Below are 16833 nucleotides of genomic sequence, written 5' to 3' on the forward strand. Positions count from 1 at the left end.
ACTAACTTCTTGCTTGCCAGTGCCCTCTTGCGACCTTGAAACCTTATTTCTGACCTCGCTGTTCTCAACCTCCCGTATACTGGAACTACAATTGATATTCTCATCCCCCTGCTGAATTAGTTTAAACTCTCCCGAAGAGCATTCACAAATTTCCCCCCTCCAGGATACTGCAACCCCTCTGGTTCAGGTGAAGACTATCCTGTTTGTAGAGGTCACACCTATCCTAGAAAGAGCCCCAATTATCTAAAACGCACCATCCCTGTAGTCACATGTTCAACTCCTCTCTGTCTCTCTCTTCCTTGCCTCGCTAGCACATGGCATGGGCAACAAACCAGAGATGATGACTGTTTGTTTTAGCTCTAAGCTTCCACCCTAGCTCCTTAAATTTCTCCCTTAAATCCCTATCTTTCTATCGACCTATGACATTGGTGCCTATGTGGACCATGACTTGGGGCTGCTCCCCGTCCCCGTCAAGGATCCTGAAAATACAATCAGAGACATATGAACCCTGGCACCTGGAGGCAACATACCAACAGTGAGTCTCTTGTTCCCACAGAACGTCCTATCTGTACCCCTAAATATGGAATCCCCAATGACTAATGTTCTGCTCCTCTTCCCCCTTCCCCTGTGAGCAACAGGGACAGACTCTGTGCCAGAGACCTGTGCCCCTTGCTTACTCCTGGTAAGTCGTTTTTCCCCCCCACAACAGTATCCAAAAAAAAATTATACTTGTTATTGAGGGGAATAGCCACAGGGGATCCCTGCACTGTCTGCTGGTTCCCTTTCTAACCCATCTACATTCTTCTTGTTCCTGACGTGTGACTACCTCCCTGTAACTCTCAATAACCCCCTTCACCTTCCGAATGATCCTAAGTTCATCTAGCTCCAGCTCCAGTTCCCTGGCACGGTTTTCAAGGAACTGGAGTCGGGTGCACTTCCCACAGATGCAGTCAGCGGGGACACTAATGGTGACGCTTACCTCTCACATTCTGCAGAAGGAACATTCAACTGCCTGAACCTGTATTCCCATTATTCTAAATGTTTTGATCTCTCTCTATCTCTTTCTCTCTCCGTAGTTTAAGCCCATCCTCCTGGGCACAGTGGATCCTCGATCTCCCATGGCTCAGTACCAGCGTGTCGTTAATAGCCAGAAGTGTGTGCGTGCTGGCGGCAAACACAACGACCTGGAGGATGTCGGCCGAGATCTCTATCACCACACCTTCTTCGAGATGTTAGGCAACTGGTCTTTCGGAGACTACTTCAAGGTGAGGGAAACACGATGGGGTGAGCGAGCGCATTTTCAAGATGGGATAAAGGAGCAGAAGAGAGTTTGAATTGGGTATTTTAAAAAAAGCATTCCTGGGATGTAGATTTAATTGTGGCTTCCATTTATTGCTCATCCCTAATTATAGTGTTATAGAGATGTACAACACAAAAACAGACCCTTCAGTCCAACTCTTCTTTGCTGACCAGATATCCTAAATTAATCTAGCCCCATTTACAAGCATTTGGCCCATAACCCTCTAAACCTTCCTATTCGTATACCCATCCAGATGCCTTTTAAATGCACTAATTGTATCTGCTTCCGCAACCACCTCTGGCAGCTCATTCCATACACGCATCACCCTCTGTATGAAAAACTTGCCCCTTTAGTCTTTTTAAAACTTTTCCCCTCTCACCTTAAACCTATGCCCTCTAGTTTTGGACTCCCCCACCCCAGGGAAAAGACTTTGTCTATTTATCTTATCCATGCCCCTCATGATTTTATAAACCTCTATAAGGTCACCTCTCCGATGCTCCAGGGAAAATAGTCTCAACCTATTTAGCCTCTTCCTGTAGATCAAACCCTACAACTCTGGCAACAACCTTGTAACTCTTTTCTGCACCTTTTCAAGTTTCACAACATCCTTCCTGGATGCCTTTGAGAACATGGTGGTGAGCTGATGCAGACTAAGGTTCGAAGGATGTGGGTTCGAATCCCACCAATGCAGGTGATAAAATTTGATTTGAATAAAAATCTGTAATTCAAAAGCTAATGGTAACCAAGTAACCATTGTTAGAGAAACCCATTTTGTTCAGTAATGTCCTTTATGGAAAGAAATCCTTACGTGGTCAGGCTATTATGTGATTCCAGACCTATGCAATCTGATTTATTCTTAAACGGGCTCTGAAATGGCCCCAGCAAGCTATTCCGATCAAGAAGCAATTAGAGGAGGGACAATAAATGCTGCTGCACATTCTGTGAATGGTAATGAAACAAAAAACGGTGTAAATAAAGTCTCACTGCTGTAGGTGGGATTTGACTCAACAACATTGAATGCACAGTGACAAATTTCCAAGTCTATGTTGTGACTTGATGGGGGACTTGCAGGTGGTGGTGTTCCTGTGTATCTGCTACCCTTGTCCTTTGAGATGATAACAGTCATTGATTTGGAAAGTTCTGTCTAAGGAGCTTTGATAAATTTCTGCAGTACACTTTGTAGATGGTACACGTTGCTGCTACAGTGTGTTGTGATGGAAGGAGTGGATGTTTGTGGTTGTCAGTCAAGCAGGTTGCTTTGTCCTGGATGGTGTTAAGCTTCTCGAGTGTTGTCAGAGTGGCAGTCCTCATGGCAAATTGGGAGTATTCCCTCATACTCCTAACTTGTGCCTTGTATGTGTTGGTCAGGCTTTGGGGAGTCTGGAGGTGAGTCAATCACAACAAGGTTCCTAGCCTCTGACCTCTTTTGGCTACGGTATTGATTTGGCAAGTCCTGTTCAGTTTTTAGCCCGTGATAATTTTCAGGATATTAATAGTAGGGATTCAGCAATGGTAATGCCATTAAATGTCAGGAAGAGATGTTTAGATTCTCTCGTTGCAGACGGTCATTGCCTTGCAATTACTTGGTGTAAATGTTGCTTCCACTGTTGTTCCAAACCTCAATGTTTGCCAGGTCATACTGCTCAAACTAAATATCCTCAGTTTTCACTTTCTGATGGAGGGAAGGTCATTGATGTCACTAAAGATGGTTGGGCTTCAGATGTGAAAAACATTTAGGAGAAAGTAATAACTACAGATGCTGGAGATCAGAGTCGAGTGCAGGTGGAAAAGTGCAGCAGGTCAGGCAGCACCCAAGGAGCAGGAAAATCAACGATTTAGGCAAGAACCCTTCATCAGGAATAAGGCTGAAAAACTTCTGCAGGGATGTCTTGAAGCTGAAATGATTGATCTGCAAGAACCACAGCCACCTTACTTTGCACAAGGTATGACTCCCAATCAGCAGACACGTTTTCACAATGCCTATTAGAGTCTAGTTTTGTTTGAGGTCTTTGGTGCTACCGTCATTCAAATGTTGCCTTTATGTCAAAGGCATTTACTCTTTTTTTTGTCTGTGTTTGGATCTGGACTGTAATGAAGGCATGTGAGCTTATGGCTAGAGTTTAATCTCAGGCCCTGGAGAGGGAATGCATGGTTTAATTTTGCTCAGTTCCTGGCAGGCAGGGAGAAGGAGACATCGCTTAATATTCATAGAGGAGTTATTTGCTCTGTGGATGTGTTTTTGGCAGGAGGAAGCTTGCAGAATGGCCTGGGAGTTGCTGACTGAGGTGTATGGTATCCCGCAGGACCGCCTCTACGTGACCTTTTTTGGGGGAGACCCAGCATTGGGCTTGACAGCTGACGAGGAGACCAAAGAGATTTGGCTGAGCATTGGGTGAGATTGTGTGAAGAGTCTCTTTGCAGTGCTATAGAATTTCAGCATAGGGAGGGAGAAAAGTCTCACTGGTGGCCACTTCATTGGCATATCTGAAACCTTCAACCATGAGACCATTAACGTCTTCAACTATTCTAACGCTTTTTTGGCTGAACTTCCAACATAAACCATTAAACATAGAAAATAGGAGTGGGCCATTCATCTCTTCAGTGCTGCTCCCTCTATTCAATATGATCACAGCTGATCACTCAACCCAGTACGCTTATCCTGCTTTCTCCCCATGTCCTCTGATCCTTTTAACCCTAAAAACTTTGAAAACGTTCACTGTTTGGCCTTGACCTAGAGAATCCACAGCTCACCGTGCTCTCGGTGAAGATATTTCTTCTCATCCCAGTCTCAAATGACCAACTTCAAATCTTTACAGTGTCTCCTGTTTCTGTACTTACCAGTCACAGGAATATCCTTCCTGTATTTACACTGTCCAGTCCTGTTAGAATTTTATATATGCAGTTATATGCTTTTTCCTGAAGTTTGATGCTTGCCCTAACTATTTTAGTTAACAACAAATGGTGGGTCCTTCCTTTAGAATTTTTTTTTGCTAGTAGGAGTACGGTATCCTGAGTGTTCTGAAATATTCTGATATGCCAGCCACTATGCCTCTATTCCGTTCCATTCGGATAATTGATTATTCAGTTAAATGATTCAATGCCTTTCCTCTGGGGCTCAGAGTTTTCTGTTAGGTCCGCTCCCTGTTCAGGAGACACACAGTACACTGTGCGCGAGCCCCCGCCTGCTCCCGACCCATACGACACCACCTCCCACGTGTCCCCAACGCATCCAATACTGCCTGCCCGCCCAGCACTGCCCCCCACACGCCAACTCGTCCAGCATCCCCCGCCCCCCCCCCCCCACCCGTCCAACACTGCCCCTGCCCCCCAACACCATCCAATGCTGTCCTCGCCCCAAACCTGTCCAACACCATTCCCATCCCCACCCGCCCTCTAATACCATCCTCATCCTCGCCTGCCCCCCACCCCTGTCCAACACTGCCCCATCCCTGCCTCCAACATTTCCCCCATTCCCACCTGTCCACCCCAACCCTGTCCAACATCGCCCCCAACCCCGTCCAGCACCGCCTCCATCCCCACCCACCATCCAACATAGCCCTCATCCCCGCCAGCCCCCCAACCGCGTCCAACACCACCCCTGTCCGCCTCCCCCTCCCCCAACCTTGTCCACACTGCCCCCCCAGGACAGCTGGACAGGACACCAACAAGACTACAACTGCTGCTGCCGCTGCCTTTTGGGAGGTGAGTCTCCAAATAGCACGCACACATGCACACACACTTTTTACTGCAATGTTTTGACAAGTTCCACCGTTGCCCTGTACAGGACAATGTTGGAGAGATTAGCTGGTTAAGGGGGTTTAGGATACACTCCTGTGTAGAACTCCGGGGAAAGAGTGGGGGGGAGGGAAGAGAGAGAGGGCGGAAGGTCAGTCATTTGGAGATGGTGCCTGGGCTCCCACCAGGCCAGGACTGTTCTCGGCAGAGTTCAATAAGGTGAGATCACTTTTAATCACTGTAAAGAAAAGACGCAATCAGTGCTGGAAACACGTCTTTGATGTCATGTTTCTATCGGGACCTTGAGATCATCTTCAGATAATTGATATTCGGATAATTGAGGTTTCTCTCTACTTTGTTTTACATTCAAATACGGAGTCATTACTTTTGTCATCTTTGTAATACCTAGTCTTGCTTGTCATTTTTGTCATCTCTGTTTCTTCCTGCCATTCTTTAACTTTCATTTCCCACATTACTGTTTTTCTTTATTACTGTATTTAGTCTCTACTGTTTGATCTCTCACATCTTTCCATGTTTGATCTCTTGTCCTAACTATTTAATTTAAAGTCCTTTCTACTTCCCTAGCTATATGGCTCGTAAGAACACTAGCCCTGGCACAATTCAGGTGCAGACTGTCCCAGTGCTACAGTCCCTACCTTCCCCAGTGCAATTGTTAACTTGACCTATGAACTGGCACACAATTCTCCCATAATAGTTTTAAGTCACATATTCATCAACTTATTCATCAATATTATGTATCCAGTGTCATTTTGTAAGTCTCTCAACCAATCAAATATTATAATCTTCAAGGTTCTGTGTTTTTGATTTAGTGCCTAGCTCCTCATATTGTCTATGCAGAGCCGCTATCCTAATTTTGCATACCTACATGGACCATGACCAGAAGATCATCCCACCTGCTACAAGTTCCTTCCCAGCCATGAGCAGATGTCCCAAACCCGAGGGCCAGAGTGGCCTGTCGCTTCTTGCAGCGAGTGGTGTCAATCCCTTTCACTATATGATTACTAGCTGTTCGTTGTTGCTTCCCCCGAACTGTTCAATGATGCCATGGTTAGTTTGCACATCTCATCTTCTCTGCCCCTGTTCTCATCCAAACAGGCCAAGAGAACCTCAGACCTATTGGACAAATGCAGAGGCTGATGCGCCAGGACATCTGCCCTCTACACTCCTTTCTCTGCCTCACTGACAGTCACACCCTCCTGTCCCTGATCACTGACAAAATCAGAAGACCCTATCCTAAGTGATGTAACTGCCTCCTGATACAAAAAAAAACATCAAGGTGCCCTCTCTTTTCACTGATGTGTTGCAGTTTTTGTAATTCAGGCTCTAGTTTATAATCTCAGCAAAAGCTGCTGAAACTTCAAACACTTGATGCAGACACTGGGGTTCAAACCCCACTACATAACTCTGAATACAGATATTAGCTGACAATCCAATGAAATATTTGAGGGAAAGCTACCATGTTGGAGGTACTTTTTTTAAATTGAGAGGAAATACAGAAGCCCTGTGTATCTGCTCAGCTGGATGTAAAAAATCCCACGGGACTATTTTAATGAAAAACAAGGAAGTTTCCTCAGTCTCCGGTGTTTATCCTTCAATTGACATTGACACAGTTCAGACCTCTGATCTAGCTATTTGATTTTATTTTAGTACCTTACTTTCAGATTTAAGAACAAAGTCTTTGCGAAATTCCATTTTGTTGTAGTCACCCTTCCCCAGGAGTTTCTTAACTGTGAAATTATCCCTCTCATTACACAAAGCAAGATTCTTTGTGGTTGGTTCCACAGCATATTGTTTTAAGAAACTGTGGAATATCTTGCTTATAATTTGTCTCCAATCTGATCTTTACAATTTGTTCAGTTCAGTCCATATGAAAGCGGTTATTATAGTGACTTTGTTACAAGCACCTCATTTTACCTGTCTTTGTGATATACCAAGAGCTATGATGACTATTTGATCAAAGCCATTCCCTCTAGCTGTTGCATCAGTTCCTAGATCATGTTCTGAATGCTTTCAGATAAAGTACCTTTAATGTTAACTTATAGAGTCATAGAAATGTACAGCATGGAAATAGACCCTTTGATCCAACCCATCCATGCCGACCAGATATCCCAACCCAATCTAGTCCTGGGTCCTCTAGTTCTGGACTCCCCGACCTCAGGGAAAAGGCTTTGTCTATTTACCCTATCCATGCCCCTCATAATTTTAAACACCTCTATAAGGTCACCCCTCAGCCTCTGACGCTCCAGGGAAAACAGCCCCAGCCTGTACAGTCTCTCTGTATAGCTCAAATCCTCCAACCCTGGCAACATCCTTGTAAATCTTTTCTGAACCCTTTCAAGTTTCGCAACATCTTTCCAATAGGAAGGAGACCAGAATTGCACGCAATATTCCAACAGTGGCCTAACCATGTTTCAAAATTTGCTGCTGCAGTATTACTTTTGAATATTTTGTCACACTCTGCATTACCCGAATCACTACAATCTCTGTTTTGAATTTTCTCTTTAGATTTCTCTGAACTGGAATCCTCCCCCTGCCCTGTCTACAGGCCTGGTTATCCATGTCACCAGGAAACTACTCCCACTCAATAAACGTGGCACATCACCTGCGCTGTCATCCATATCCTACTTTGTTTAATCTACTTAATTCATTGGTCAGTGATAGTGGTATACACTGGTATTAACAACATAGATTTAAAAAGGAGGTCTGGGGGTGGGAAAATTAGGTCCAAAAAGCAGAATATTTAGAGTTAGGCGCTAAGTTTAAAAAGTAGAATCTCAAAGGTAATGATTTCAGGATTGCTACAGTGCCACATGTTAGTCAGAGTAGACTTAGCAGACTATACCAGATGAATATGTGGCTGGAAAGATGATGCCGGGGGAGGGGTTTCAGATTTCTGGGACTAGGGGGACAGTACAAGCTGGACAGGACTGGAACTGATGTCCCAGGGAGAGTATTTGCTAGACTGATCTTGGGGGATTAAATGAAAATGGCAAGGTCATGGGAACCTATACAGGAGACAGGAGATGGAAGTAAGGGCAAAAACAAAAGACAGAGTGGAAATAAGAAAAGGCAGAAAAATCAAGGGCATGAATCACACAGGGCCACAATACAAACTAATGCAAATGAGACAAAGAATGTTAAAAACACCAGTCTTAAGGCCTGTTGTCTTAATGCAGGGAGCATTCATAATAAAGTGGATGAATTAAAAAGCCCACATAAATCGATATGATACAGCTGAGATGACTGTGGTTTCAGGGTGATGATGCAAGGATGGGAACTGAACATCCTTGGGTATACACTGTTTAGGTCGGACACAAAAAGGTGGTGGTGGAATGGCACTGCCATGATCACATTAAATGGTGGAGCAGGCTGGTTTGGTTGAATGTTCTATTTTCGATGACTCATTGATGCATTTAATTAGCTAATAGATTTTAGTGTTTTTAGCCAAAAACAGCAGCTGCTTCCCTCTCTGCATCAAATGGGGTGGCACGGTGGCTCAGTTGTTAGCACTGCTGCCTCATAGCGCCAGGGACTTCAGTTTGATTCCAACTTCTGGGACTGGGCCTGTGTGGAGTTGGCACGTTCTCCCTGTGTCTGCGTGGGTTTCTGCTGGCTGTTCTGGTTTCCTTCCACAGTCTAAAGATGTGCAGGTTAGGTGGATTGGCCATACTAAATTGCCCGCAGTGTTCAGGGATGTGTGGATTAGTCACGGGAAATGCAGGGGTAGGGTAGGGGATGGGTCTGGGTGGGATAATATTCAGAGTGTTGGTGTGGATTTGTTGGGCCAAATGGCCAGTTTCCACACTGTGGGAATCCTATATCAAATTAAATCCTACTTTCACCAGCGATACATTTTAAACTGTTTACGATCCCCCGCTTCCTTTACTCCTCACTTTGACATCACACTTTTGAATCACACCTCATGCTCACTGTAGTTAGTCTCGCTTCAGCGAATCACTCAGTTTATTGAAACTTAATAGCCACTGACACACTTATGCAAACTCATTGACAGTTTCTTTTACAGTTTGTGAAATTCTAAGTGAAATTTAGAAAACTAGTTCTTTCAATGATTCACCTACACTCACTAAGCAGAGAGCTCCACTTGCGCTCGGCTCCCCTTTTCACATTAAACAACAAAACCTAAGAATTGCAGCTGCTGGAAATCTAAAACAAAATCAGAAATTGCTGGCAAAGGTCAGCAGGTCTGGCAGCGTCTGTGGAGAGAAAGTAGTTAACGTTTTGGGTCCAGTGACCCTCCTTCAAAACGTCTTGTGCTGAGGGTTAGGGAATGTGTGGGTCAAAGGTCCATCAGGAACATAGTGTGACAGATCCTAAACATTGTCTTGTGTGTGTTTTTTAAAGTGTTCGTCCTCACCACTTACTTCCATTTGGTCTCACGCATAACTTCTGGGAGATGGGAGAGATGGGGCCCTGTGGACCGTGCACTGAGATACACTATGACCACGGAGTAGGGGAAGGAGCAGCAGCACAAGTCAACACAGGCAATCCTCAGCTGGTGGAAATCTGGAACCTGGTCTTCATGCAGTACAGCAGGTTAGTGTGGGGAGGCATTATTAATTTCTGGCTGGGACATGGATTGGAGTGGGTTTGAGCTGGGTGGGGATTGTAGTATTGGGGAGATGGGGTGTTGTGGTATGATGGTGTCATTCCTAGACTGATGGCACAGTGAAAGGAGAGTGCTATTCTGTATTGAACACTGTGCTGTATTTGCCTTTGGAGTGTTTACTGAGGACAGTGTAATGGGAGCTTTACTGTGTTTCTGATTCTGTTCTGTACCTGTCCTGGGAGTGTTTGCTGGGGATAGTGCAAAGTCAAAAGTCACATGACACCAGGTTATAGTCATGGTCTCGTGCGACTTCTAACCTTGTCCACCCCAGTCCAATACCAGCACCTCCACATTAGGGATAGTGCAAGAGAAGCTTTGCTCTGATTCAGACTCCATGCTGGGACTGTATGGGGACAGTATTGAGGGAGATATATGTTCAGTTTGAGTATATTGGAGGCTTTACTTTCAGTTTAAAAGAGTAGAGGGAGCGGGTTTTTAGAAGATTTGTAGCTCAGGTTGGGATTCTGGATGTAAGTTTGCTCGCTGAGCTGGAAGGTTCACTTCCAGACGTTTTGTCACCATACTAGGTAAAATCAGTGAGCTTCCAGTGAAGTACTGGTGTTAGTGACTTGCTTTTTATTTGTGTTTCGGCTTCCTTGGGTTGGTGATGTCATTTACTGTGGTGATGTCATTTCCTGTTCCTTTTCTCAGAGGGTGGAAAATGGTGTCCAAGTCTGTGTTTGTTGATAGAGTTCCAGTTGGAATGCCATGCTTCTAGGAATACGCGTGCGTGTTTCTGTTTGGCTTTGTCCTAGGATAGATGTGTTGTCCCAGTCGAAGTGGTGTCCTTCCTTATCTGTATATAAAGAAACTAGTAAGAGTGAGTCATGTCTTTTTATGGCTAGTTGATCATGTATCGTGGTGGCTAGTTTTCTGCCTGTTTGTCCAATGTATTGTTTGTTACAGTTCTTGCAAGGTATTTTGTAAATGCCATTAGTCTTGCTTGTTGTCTGTATAGGGTCTTTCAAGTTCATTAGCTGCTGTTTTAGTGTGTTGGTGGGTTTGTGGGCTACCATGATACCAAGGGTCTGAGTAGTCTAGCTGTCATTTCCGAGATTTCTTTGATGTAGGGGAGTGTGGTGAGGGTTTCTGGATACGTTTTGTTTGCTTGTTTGGATTTGTTGTTGAGAAATTGGCAGACTGTGTTCATTGGGAATCCATTTTTGAATACGATGTATAAGTGATTTTCCTCTGCTTTGCATAGTTCCTCTGTGCTGCAGTGTGTGGTGGCTCGTTGAAATAATGTTCTGATGCAGCTTCATTTGTGGGTGTTGGGATAATTGCTTCTGTAGTTCAGTATTTGGTCTGTATGTGTTGTTTTCCTATTGACACTGGTTTGAAGTTCCCCACTGGCTGTTCACTCCTCTGTGACATCTAGGAATGGCAGTTTGTTGCTTTCCTCTTTAGTGAATTTTATTCCAGTAAAGGTATTATTGATGGCCTTGGACCCCATTTACCACACTCCGAGAAAAAGAACAGGAAATTACATCAGCACAATAGATGATGTCACTAACCCAAGGAAACCTAAATATATAAGTAGAAAGTGGGTCACTAACACTGGTGCTTCACCGGAGGCTCACTGATGATTTTACCTAATATGGAAACATCTGCAAACGAACCTTACAGCTCTGTGAGCAAACTTATATCCAGTAGAGGGAGCTTTACTTTTAGTTTAAAAATATAGAGGAAGCTTTTCTTTGTATTTAACCCTCTACTCTCCCTGCCCTGGGAATGTTTGATGTGGACAGTGGGTAGATTAAGCTTTTCTCTGTATCTAACGCTGGGCTGCACTTTCCTACTCAGCATAGGGAGAATGTTGGCAGTGTTGAGTCATCCTTATTGGTATTTATTTCTCCTGTAGGGAGGCTGATGGCAGTCTTCAGTCCCTACCACAGCGTAGTGTTGACACCGGCATGGGACTTGAGCGATTAGTTGCGGTTCTGCAAGGGAAAGAATCCAATTACGACACTGACCTCTTCACTCCCATTCTAGATGCCATTCAGAGGGTAAGAATGAGTGCTGCCACCTCCATTGCTGGGCCTGGGGTATTTCTGAGATGGTGGATGGGGTGGTTTAGAATGGGCTGCACACTATTCCTGAGAAGTTGGGTTACCTCTAGTACCAGTGAACTGATCTGTTGAAGAGGTTTACCTTTGGTACTATCTGTTTTTTTTCAGGGAACGAAAGCTCCTCCATACCGAGGTTTGGTGGGTGACATGGATCCTAACATGGTGGACAGGGCATATCGTGTGCTGGCTGATCATATCCGCGCTCTCACTGTCTGCATTGCTGACGGCCTCTATCCAGGAATGACTGGAGCTGCGTGAGTTCTTCCAGTTGAACTACACCTTGTAGATAATGTGTGACTGGAACAAGGAGAAGGGAAGCTGCACTGTGAGGGGAGTTTGCTTGCTAAGGGGAAGAATCTTTGACATGGAACCAATGGAATGGATGCAGGGCTGTCCTAAGAAATGTAGGGAAGTATTGCTGGGGGCGCTGGGATACTGAGGTGGCAGTCATTGCAGGAGAGCTGTTGCCATTTTGAGGGGGGTAGGTTTTTGCTTATCGGGGGAAGGCCGTCAAGTGGACATTAGCAAGGTATAGGGAGGGGGTGTGGTAGAGAGAGTAGAGGTTGCAGTTTAGGGATTGAATCTTCTCTAATTGGAGCCTGTATGATGATGCTGATGGATTTATTGTTGGTTCCCAGGCTGGTTTTACGTCGAATTCTCCGCCGAGCTGTGAGGTTTTCTGCAGAGGTTTTGCGGGCCCCTCCTGGCTTTCTGGCAGGTTTGGTGCCAACTGTCATAGAGATTCTGGTGAGAATGTTGTCGATCTCTGTGCGGGGGGGGAGGTGCTGAATTAACAAGCGAAGGCAGAGAAAACCTGCATAATGATCAATCTGACCTTTCTGTGAGGGTGTTCTGTGTCAGGGAAATGAGCAAGTCAATGTTGCTTAAAGTCGAGTAACCAAACATTGTCTGTTAAGGTGGGATATTGATAAATCTCCAGAGAATTGAAGGGACAAAAACCTCAGTCATTGTCTTCTTCTGGTTCAATGTCCCGATTCCCACCAGTCTGAAAGGGCAAACTGAATGCATTGTGGTTCTATCACACCTTTACCTCTGCACCCCACAAACATACCTCCTTTCAGATATTCGTCAAAATCTGCATCTGACCAAACTGCTGCTTATCTGATCTAATGTAGCCTTTCATGCTCAGTGTCCAATTTTGTTTAAAGCTCCCATAAATCGTCTTATGAAGTTTGAAATGACATTAACTGCAGAAACATGTATTATTGTTCGGGAACTGGGAAGTGGTGTGTTGGGGCTAAAGAACGTGGGGGTGTGAGATATGCGAGGGGACAAGAACACGGTGAGAAAATGAGCAAACAGGCAGGGAAAGACTCCAGATTAATACAGGCGTGGTGCAGGTACCAATCTAACTAGACAGACTCCAGAATTAGTCTGGCAACAGTGCAGGAGAGCAATCCAACCAGAGAGAAAGAGACACTCTAGGATTCATCTGGAAGCAGCAAAGGTGATCAAACTAATAGGAAACAATCTCCAGGCTTAATCCAAGGATCTTTTCCAAAAGTGGATCTGTGTAACTCTTAGCTTTCTACATTTTCAGGGAGATGCCTACCCAGAGTTAAAGCAAGACCCATGCCAGGTGAGCGATAAAGTCTGTAATGGAAATTGGGTGGCAGTCGCCCAACTCAACACCATCTTGTTGTTCAACCCCTACTCACCTCTCCCCACCCTATCCGTTACGTTGTCAACTGGTTGGCACCTGGGAGGGTGTCCTGTGCTTGTCCTTTTTCCCCCATCACACAGGCTGTGGTGCTGCTCCTTCCTGTCCTCCACCCCATAATATCCTTGGCATCTCTCAGTCATGGTCATGTGACACAACGCGTCTGCACCAACAAGGTGCTACTGAAACTACATGAATCTTACTTTCAATTATATTTCGAGCACTCATCCTTTTTAAACGTTGAGGGGTTTCCTGACTCTACTATCCTCTCGGATCCTCTGGCTGAAAGGATCTTTCCTCATAAACCACCTGCCCTTACCTTAAAATTATGTTCCCTTGTTCTTGACCCTTCAACTAGGGGGCACAGTTGATTCCTATCCAACATTCTCATGCCCCTCACTCAGGGCCCCCCTTAGCCTGAACCTATTCAGCCTCTTTCCTTACCGAAACTATTCCATTACAGGCAACATCCTGACGAATCTCCTCTGTACCCTGTCCAATACAATCACATCCTTCCTATGGTGCGGAGATCAGAACTACACTCAGTATTCCAGCTGTGGGTTAACCGAAGGTTTGTACAGCTCCAACGTCACCTTGCTCATCTAATCTCTGCCATGACTAAGTGTCCTGTTGGCTGCTTTAGTCACCCTATTAACCTCACCACATGACCTCTGACTTGTTCCTTTTTCAGATCATGGACACAATTAATGAGAATGAAGCTGCCTTTCTCTCCTCCTTGCACCGTGGACGACGTATCATCGATAGAACTTTGCAGAAAATGGACAATTCACAGAGTTTCCCAGGTAATGGGGATGTGGATAGGTATTTCTTGTAAATGGAGTTGGACTCCTTTAGCCTCACTTCCCAACTCTCCACACACACTCTGGCATGGTTTTCTCTAATCCACCTCTACCCCCATCAGATCCAACTATCGAGGAGGGAGTATTAGATGGATAAATGACATCTAGTGTGCCTCAGCAAGAAGAAATACTGTTTGTGAAGAGAGATTACAGAATTCAAAGATACAGAGGAATCTCTGGGTGTTCTGGTATAGAATAACAAAATTCAGGTGCCAAGCAAGTGATTAGGATGGCAAATGGAATTGGTTGCTTATTATGAAGAGGAATGGAAGATAAAATGAAGTGGGCTTTACTACAGCTATACAGGACGTTGGTGAGACCATATCTGGAGTACTATAGATGGTTTGGGTGTGACATCTTTGAAAAAAGAACTGTGGTTGTGTTGGAAGCAGTTCAGTCGTGTTTACTTGGCTTATTCTTGGGGCGAAGCACTGATCTTATGAAGAAAGGTTGAACAGATGAAGTGCGTGCCCACTGGAGGTTCGGGGAATATTGAGAGCAGATCTTATATGCTTATTACTGATCATAGGGGAGCTGGATACCTGGGGGATATTGTGAGGGAGACCACAATATAACGTGACAGAGACTATAAGATGTAAGAGCAGGCATTTGCTATTCAGGCAATCAAGTCTGCTATGCGGCATCATTTAGTGAGATCATAGTTGATCTTATAATCTTGAATTCCACTTTGCTGCCTTTTCCCTATAACCTTACTAATAAAAAATCTGAACAGAATAGTAGTTTATTCTAAGGTGTATTTTTTACAAAAAATCGTGTAAAGTTTTATAAGTCACCATACCATGTAGCCTAAATTAATGACTAAAGGCATAAAGACAATAAAAAGGAAAGGTTCACCACAGTGAAATTAGAGCTCATGGGTTCAAAGTCCGCTGGAAAATTAGACTAAAGTCACTGGGCTAGGCCGAGACGGCTGCTTAGGGCAGGACCGGGGCGGGGGTGGGGCAGGGTCGGGCCGGGGCCAGGGTCGGGACAGCTGCTCGGGGCGGAGCTGGGCCGGGCCGAACTCTTGAAATACCCGGTAGCTGTCTTCAAAGCTGGGTTGAGACCATCATGCTGCACTGCTGGAATACATGGAAGCCTAGCTCACCCCTCCTGGACAAGAGTGCCACATAGGGACCCTGCGCAACCAGGCAGCAGGCCTAATGTGCCCCTATGGGCCATTGGAACCAACCTCGTCACTGCGCTATCTGACAGGTGCCTCTGCCAAAGTCGCTAAAAGAAGATAAGGTACCATAGTAAATAAAAGCATCTTTTCAAAAAATACATAGAAAGAAAAAGAAAGCAAAGTGGGCTCTCTGAGGGGCCCACACATTGAGCTACTGCTCTCACCTCTTGGATGTTTATCTCAGCCTTAAATATACTTAATGACAGAGCCCTCTGCGATAAAGAATTCTACAGATTGACTGCCCTCTAGAGGAAGAAATTCCTCCTCATCTCTGTCTTAAATGGGCAATCCCTTACTCTGAGATTATACCTTCTTGTCCTGGACTGTTCCAAAGAGGACAGTTCCCCTCGGGATCTTGTCTGTTTCGATAAGTCGCCTGTCATCCTTCTAAACCCCAATGAATAGAGGCCCAACCTACCCTACCTTTCCTCACAAGACAGTCCTTCCATACCCAGGGTTAACATGGTAAATCTCTCTAGATTGCACACTGTCATGTTAGCATGCTGGAAGTCAAGCCCTGCTATTCCTGCTATTTTGTCATCACAATAGTTATAAGGATTTTTTTAAGTGTGCAAAATTTCCAATGTACCTGTCTTTTAAGCTCAGAATGACAGAAAGCATGGTGCAGTTTCTGTGCAGGTAAGCCATTTTAAACCAATGACATAAAACTCCACTTGTTAAAACTGATTCCCTCATAAACACCACCTTACACACACACACACACAGAGGAAAAAAAAATGGGCAGCATGAAAACAGGATACATTGAGATCAGTCTTGTGCTGATCAGAATTTTACTTCTCAGTCTCACCTCTGTCATTTATAAAATCATGGAGTCTTACAGCATAGAAACAGACCCTGCAGTCCAACTCGTCTGCTCCAGCCAGACATCCGTAATCTGACCTTGTCCCATTTGCTGCATACTTTCATTGATTTGCAGGAGGCACTATGGCAATGTTAGGGATCTCACACACACAAAGCGTTTCTGACTTGCTAATTACAAGTCACAGCTTACAGCAGCTGCTGAAGGAAGAATAAATTGGTTTTCTTCGGGTTAAAGTGAGATTTCTGCAGAGAAAAGGGAGAACTCCTGAGCTGGTCGAGGTTGGATGGCTCCTTCCCATTTTGTTCACAGCACTAAGGTGTTCAATTATCTGAGAATAAATCACAGTTGTTGGCGGGAAGAAGGCCTTTGTCATCAGTTACCAGTCACTCGTCTACAGTCCAGTCAGCTGCTTGTTGCTGGGTAATCTTCTATTTGCGTAGGCTTGGCCCCAGCTCAGCTGCAAACAGGGCTTAAAATGATTGTAACTTGCTCTCAAAGCCTGCAGTAATCCTTGATTTTTAGAAAGATTCT

The 16833-nt window shown here is 44.8% G+C and overlaps 1 protein-coding gene across 1 annotated transcript in view; it reads left to right on the forward strand.

Annotated features, from left to right (window-relative positions):
• Positions 1 to 16833, forward strand: part of aars2 (alanyl-tRNA synthetase 2, mitochondrial (putative)) — a 57956-nt gene that overhangs the window by 12465 nt on the left and 28658 nt on the right. The window contains exons 2-9 of the mRNA XM_072550496.1: positions 1077 to 1265; positions 3547 to 3692; positions 9419 to 9610; positions 11545 to 11689; positions 11861 to 12006; positions 12391 to 12499; positions 13314 to 13352; positions 14125 to 14236. Of these exons, the coding sequence (XP_072406597.1) occupies positions 1077 to 1265; positions 3547 to 3692; positions 9419 to 9610; positions 11545 to 11689; positions 11861 to 12006; positions 12391 to 12499; positions 13314 to 13352; positions 14125 to 14236 (1078 nt within the window). The remainder of the gene's footprint in view (positions 1 to 1076; positions 1266 to 3546; positions 3693 to 9418; positions 9611 to 11544; positions 11690 to 11860; positions 12007 to 12390; positions 12500 to 13313; positions 13353 to 14124; positions 14237 to 16833) is intronic.

The sequence above is a fragment of the Chiloscyllium punctatum genome, chromosome 3, assembly GCF_047496795.1.
Source record: "Chiloscyllium punctatum isolate Juve2018m chromosome 3, sChiPun1.3, whole genome shotgun sequence".
NCBI lineage: Eukaryota > Metazoa > Chordata > Chondrichthyes > Orectolobiformes > Hemiscylliidae > Chiloscyllium > Chiloscyllium punctatum.